This window comes from Homarus americanus, unplaced genomic scaffold (assembly GCF_018991925.1).
Source record: "Homarus americanus isolate GMGI-L3 unplaced genomic scaffold, GMGI_Hamer_2.0 scaffold1024, whole genome shotgun sequence".
Classification (NCBI taxonomy): Eukaryota; Metazoa; Arthropoda; class Malacostraca; order Decapoda; family Nephropidae; genus Homarus; species Homarus americanus.
In genome coordinates this window covers 10,100,703-10,107,593 of record NW_024715228.1, presented here as the reverse complement: position 1 = coordinate 10,107,593, position 6,891 = coordinate 10,100,703, and the positions used below count along the sequence as shown (strand labels likewise).

At 32.9% G+C, this 6,891-nt stretch overlaps 1 protein-coding gene across 12 annotated transcripts in view; it reads left to right on the top strand.

Annotated features, from left to right (window-relative positions):
- LOC121856740 (AKT-interacting protein-like) overlaps positions 1-6,532 on the top strand; it is a 192,504-nt gene extending 185,972 nt beyond the window's left edge. For 10 of the 12 annotated variants that reach the window (XM_042352447.1, XM_042352462.1, XM_042352478.1 and 7 more), the window contains 5 exons: positions 225-325; positions 1,755-1,945; positions 4,135-4,303; positions 4,431-4,491; positions 5,966-6,532. In XM_042352447.1, the coding sequence (XP_042208381.1) occupies positions 225-325; positions 1,755-1,945; positions 4,135-4,303; positions 4,431-4,491; positions 5,966-6,033 (590 nt within the window). In that variant the 3' untranslated portion in view covers positions 6,034-6,532. Of the gene's footprint in view, positions 1-224; positions 326-1,754; positions 1,946-4,134; positions 4,304-4,430; positions 5,054-5,863 lie in introns of those variants that run through there. The other 2 variants (XM_042352515.1, XM_042352505.1) reach the window with 2 other exon arrangements.
- The last annotated feature ends 359 nt before the right edge of the window (positions 6,533-6,891 follow it).

The window sequence follows — 6,891 nt, the reverse complement described above, 5'->3', positions numbered from 1 at the left end:
GACTTGCCAGAACTGGTGGACGCTTATTGGGTTAATTGAAGTCAATGATATAAAATTTGTATAATTTTACAAATTATACAATATTTAAGGCCACCCTACAGCATGGTGGAAAAAGTCTGGCAAGGATAAAGAGTGAACATTAATTTAAATAATTCAATAATTTTTTCAGCTCATTAAATCTGTTAATTATTATAACAGTAATACACATAGTGTGTTTATTTCAGTGTGGTTTGGAGTAATGTTTCTTCGTCAGGGGATCTATCAAGAGGGCATCTTTCGTTTCAATCTCCATATACCAGAAAATTACCCAGATGGAGATGTACCGGTAAGAGTTTGTTCCTGCACTTGTAAAATTATATGCAGTTTTGTTGTTAAAAGTTTACCCCAAAAGACACAGAGCTGGAGAACAGTGATATACTGCTATGGCTAGCTTCAAGTAAGGTAGACTTTATGAAATACTCATTAGGTGTTCCCAAATCATGTACTCAGTCATGGCTGAAGAATGAAATCCAGGGCAAAAAGGACCAACAAAAACACCTAGGTATATCTACCTTATTTACATATATTTACAAATAAATGATACAAGACCTAATATAAATGCACTTAGTACTATCAAATTGGGAGAACAACATAAGCACCACTGACTCCCACCTCATATTCCTTAGAAAGAAAACACAAACCTCAACCACATTGTGGCTCAGAAAGAGGAGAGAGGCAGAGACAGACATGGGTGGGAGGGATACACAAGGTTGAGCCGATTTTCTTTATTTTTCTAATGTTTCAGGCAACACAGAACCTATCTTCATAAATAATACAGCAAGGGGAGGGAGTACGGGTACTCCAGTTGCACCTCTCCTCTCCATGTGTCACAGCCTGATTGGCTGACATTTACCTGACCTGACTAATCCGTTAGTCAGAACACTTTGTGCAGAGCACTTCCGGGAATGAGAGATTTGCGGCTAACGAGGTGACTCTCTCGAACCCAGAAAAAATCCCCAATCCCTGGAATTTTTCCAGGTACTGTACTGGGAAATGTTACTCAGGATTTTCCTGAAAGTTTGTATTATTTCATTTTCAGAATTTGCTCCCAGACGCAGAAGAAAAAAATGAAGAGTTTCCGTAATTTTCCAAAATGACGCATTATTTCATCCTTGGAATATTTTCCTAGACCTGGAAAAAAATTTGCAGAGTTTCTGGAATCTTCCAGAATTACTCATTATTTTGTCCTCAGAAATTGCTCCCAGACCCTGGAAAAAAATGGAGAGAGTTTTCGGAATTTTACTTGGAATTTTCCAGAAAATGTGCCTGATTTTTAATCTTGTAAAATTGTTCCCAAACACGGAATTTTTTGGCAAAATTTAGAGCAAATTTCAATTCTGGTTATTGGAGAGTTCTAGCTAAGAGGGATTCTGGCTAATGGAACCCACCTGCAGTCCTGCCGCATTGGGCTAGAAATCTGCTATAGTGGTTGTGGAAACCTATGGATGTTTAAAACTGGGTACTGTGGGAAGAAAAACATGTACAATACAGTACAGTATATAAAATGTGGACACTCAAAGTGATTATAAATACCTACCATTTATATTTTCTCCGTGGTCAAGAATACTGTACATGTATTGTGTATTTTCTGTTAATATATAAACTAAATTATTTTTGTCTTTAGTGTCACTGGTAATATGATTGTAGTATATGTAACCATATTTTATACAGTACCGTACTAATATATTTTAATGTTACATATCTTGGCATTTCAGACCGTGATATTTGAAACTCCAGTCTTCCATCCTTTAATTAATCCCGATACCCGAGAGCTAGACATTAAACGTGGCTTTGCTAATAAATGGCGGAGAAATGTAAATCACTTGTGGCACGTACTGTTGTATGTACGGCGATGTTTCTACAAAATTGAGACAAGTCATCCACTTAATCCAGAGGCTGCTGTTTTGTAAGTATTTATTAAGTTTTGGGATTTATTTTTTACTACCCTTTGTGCTTCTTGGCTGCCATGGGGTCAGTTGGATATTTCATGACCCATCCCGTTTGTGATCTTTTAACTTTCACATCAACATTATTTGTCCCTAACATTGAAAAAAAAAATAAATAAACCATAGAAAAATTTTACAATCTCCACTACATTTTCCATTGTTCACTCGGACCTAATTTTGCACATTATATGCAGTCAAGGGAACCAGTCCTCACACAGTTATTCCTAAGACTGAATACTTTATCATATACTGTACCGTATATCACGGCCTATAAGGCGGCGGGGTGCATAAGACGCCCCCCCCAAATTTCCATTTAAAAAGTAGCTTTTGAGCTCTATTTGCTGTATAAGACCAGTACCCCAAATGTGACACTTACCCACTGACTCAGTAGTCCTTTACCAACCATCCTTGATTTTTTAAAATAAGGCCAATTCACTTCAAGTAATGTCATCAAATTATACCCGCTGGTGTAGTGTAAACACAGTGACAAAGCTGGTGGGAAGGGTCAACATGTGGTTCAACAGCAACCACCGTATTCTAATTGTGGTGTTTCATTAGGATTTGAGTGAAAAAGGTTACCAGTATGTACTTACTACATACATTTATTACACAAATATATATATATATATATATATATATATATATATATATATATATATATATATATATATATATATATATATATATATATATATATATATATATATATATATATATATATATATATATGAATATACTATGTACAAAAAATGAATGTTCAATGAATTATTTATGGTGCATTAGGGTACTGGTCACTTCAAATGGGCTATAAATAGCTTGTTATCTCCCCTCCATCTCACCCTGAGCCAGACGGAAGGGTCTTGGTAAATAACATGTTTGCTTATTTTCCATTTACTTTAAATAGATTTACCGAATTATTTGTTTTATTTATTTATTTATAATATACTGTAATATATTAAACACACTGTAATTATTTTCTTTAATTTATAAACTGTTTTGCGACAAAGGAATGTTCTCCAGTAGTGTTTCATTAGGATTTGAGTGAAAAAATATTACTACTTACACAATTGTTCTCTTACTTTGACAACACAACATACATACAGTATATTATTTCTCAGTTTTGATCTTTTTTTTTAATTTTTGTATTTATTTATAGTTAGTTACTTAAAATAAGGCCAATTCACTTCAAGTAATGGCATCAAATATTACCAGCTGGTGTAGTGTAAACACTAGTGACGTCACTTGAGCGTCTGTAATTAACCGTCGATAGTTTCAAGAATTAATGCACTTTTCCTTTCTTGTCTCCTCACTGGCAAATGGGGGGGGCGTGGGGAGGGGTGTGTGATGATAGCTGTGTTTATTACAGGGGTATAAATCTCTTTTACGGTATGTTAGACAGGTTTATAATACATTTTTATTATTTTAATATACCGGTAATCTTAATTTGAATCCAGCTTGCCAAACGTAAGTTTCAGTATAAAATAATTAGTGGTAAGACCTTGTGAGTGGCTTACGATGTTTTCATCACCACTCTTGACACACTAAACCACAATATTTAAGAGGTAAGAATTTTAAACTTGGTGGTTTAGACGACCCCCTAACTTTGGGCAGATTTTTTTAATGTTCAAATTTCGTCTTATAGGCCGTGATATACGGTACTGAATATCATATTGTATCAGTCACCATTACAGTACTGAACAGCCTCATCACACAAACTAAGGGTCAATTCTGTTGGCATTTAAATAAATTGCTTAACCTCGGTCTCACAGAATTATTTACATAGATCACATGGCACCTAGGACTCAAGCACCCAGTTTGAGGGTCTATGATGGTAAAGCATATAGTATTCCCTTATCACTAGAGTCGGTTGGGTACAATATATTACTTAATGGCCAGCTTGACGTGTACTGTAAACACTTACACCCACAGTGACTGGATTTCATAAAATCATGGGCGGTTACAAACATGGATGGCTATGGGTGTGTAGACTATGGACATGTAGGTGGCCTATCTATCACAGATTAACCAATTCATCAAAAAATTTATACTGCATATGAATATGTTTTACCGATACATTCTGTACAATATAGATTCATCATACATGTATTATGAATTTCCACTGAACAATTTGTTTTGCTATCTATTTCAGATATGATAGTGATAATGAAATGTTCTTACTACGAGTGCGGGAATGTGTTGATAAGAGTAAGGTGACAATATACGAAACAACAGTGACAAATGATCCTCATGCCTTGGTGTTTTCCCCATACCAACCAGCTATCCATGATCCAGTCCGGGAGGAACTGAAGAGGGAAAGAGTAAGTTGGAGATTCTTCTCTTCTTGTCTTTATTTTTGTTTCAATCTTCACACAGTGGAATAAGTATTTATAATTATATAAAAAATTCACATTTTAAATATTTGAAGCATTAATGCTCTTTTTACAGAATGAACCAGAGAGCACATTAAAGGAGGACAATGGCAATGGTCTGTCATGGGTGAAACCAGGTACTCTTCAAATATTCTCTCGGTCTGCCTCTTGACAACTACCCTAATCTTGGAGTACTGTTGTGTTACCTTCAGTTTTACAGTACAGACTCGACATTTTTCTATTGTGAACATAGATCATCTCAACATTGATTACTTGATGCCGTTTACCCGTATTACTCTTTATTTTCCTAGGGAGAATCCTATTATTGACCTCAGTGTTGGTTAGTTTTCAGTGAGTTCACCTAAACTAATAGAACTAATACTTCAAGTTACCACTTCATGACTGGCAGAACGTTTTGTGAAGCATCAGGTTATGGGTACTTTGTATACTTCCCATTCCTCTGATGCAGCCTAAATCTGCTATGGATTTTACCAGAATTAAAAAAAAATAAATATGTTTCTTTACTTATTATGTGAGCTTGTGAAAAGATAGGATACTTGTTTGTAACAGGAAAGTTACTAATGAGATTGAATATCAGTATTTTACTCTAGATAATTTTGAATTATAAATGTGAGTTCATTACTGTACTTCATATATTAAAAAAAAAAAAAATTATCAATCTATGGCCATATATATATATATATATATATATATATATATATATATATATATATATATATATATATATATATATATATACGTATATATATATATAGTAGTGTTATAATCATTACAAAACACATTCTTGCTGACTGGAAGTGACAATTACCCTCAATAGATCATTAATGTGTGAGCTGAGTCTTAGCTGTACAAGATTATATACATTAATAGTTAATTTTGTCATAATATAAATCAATATTCAGCAGTACTGTACTGTAATTGAACTTGAGATACATAGAGAATTTACATGGTACTGTACACAGTATTCACTGCTCGTATATTATCTCCATAAAATACATATTGCTTCTCAAGCAGATGTCTTTTACCATTTTGTAATGTTTAGCAAGAATATAAAGGGGATAAATATTTTTAAATGTGTATTGTCTGTTGACTTCATGTAAGTTGTAAACAGAATCAGATATTGTATAATTTATTAAAATATTTGTAGTATACAGGTACCTTATTAGTCTAAATATGTTGCACATTCAGGAAGTAACTATTGTAATTTTAATTGAAACTTGTTTAATACAGTAATTTGTTAATTACTGAATAGTGAATTAAGGTTTGACTTTTCAGTTTGTAAAAAATTAAAAATCCAAAGCATCTCTAACTATTATATGAAAATCTAACAAAATTTATACATTACTGTATTTGAAATTTCCTTGAATTTTACATATGGGATTTACTTTAATTTATTTTTCTTTCAAAATATTGATACATAAAACAATTTTATAAAATACCCTGTACAGCAATTTACATTTAATTTTGTTATTCCTTAATTACTTTCAGATTTTAACTACATGTTGGTGCTTCATGTATGATGTAAACCAACTGACTGAAGAGTTCTTAAACAAATACTCTGAGGATTACTTTTAGATTTTTGACACTCAGACATGTGGAGATGGCCAGCAGCTGATAAGTTTGAGGAAGGTTTTACACACGCCACCAACCTGCTCTGAACGTGGGCAGTGACGGTAACGATAAGGATAAGCAACTACAACAGTCGGAAGAATGTTTCTTAATAAGTAATTTTTGTGTTTTCTAAATACAAAATGAACATTTCCAATTGTTCATTACTATCAGTAAATTATTTATATATATATATTGTGAAGCATTAGACATCATATTAATAGAAGAATTGAATCCCTCCATTTTTTAACTCTTAAATACAGTACTCAGATGTGATAGAATTTGTGTCATAGACCCATCCCTATGAGTTTTGTGGTCACATGTAGGACCCGTGAATACTAGTCTTCATAATTTCACCTTGTAATTAAAATATTTTATACAGATCATCCTTCTCCACATTACCTATGTCAACAGATAACATTTTATGTTTTAAAACTGATATATTCCTAAGCAGATTTATCGCCACATGTGATGCACTTTCCCAGTGAAGTTTGTAATTGGCATTCACTTTGAATTTGTATAATATGTAAATAAAATTATCAGTAATAATCATTACTTTTACTTGTTTATTATGCTTTTAGGTATGCCAAAGAAAGTTTAATTACAGTAATAGTGGCTTTTTATTAATGAGCCTAATTAACTGTAGCTCATGAATTATGTAGCTCCCATAAGAAATTTCAGTTTGATTAACGAACAAAACCTTTATTAAAGAAATCCTTACAACAAACACATTTTGTTGTGTGCATCAGCTGATGGGCTAGTCCGCCAATACAGTAATTGGTTCTATGTTTACATTCGTTTTCAGTGGAGTAAATATCATGAAAGTTGGTCTCTTGAATATTTGCATTTTTTATATTAAAATTATTGGTCATTCTGAAATTTAGTTAACATATTGATAATATAGACAG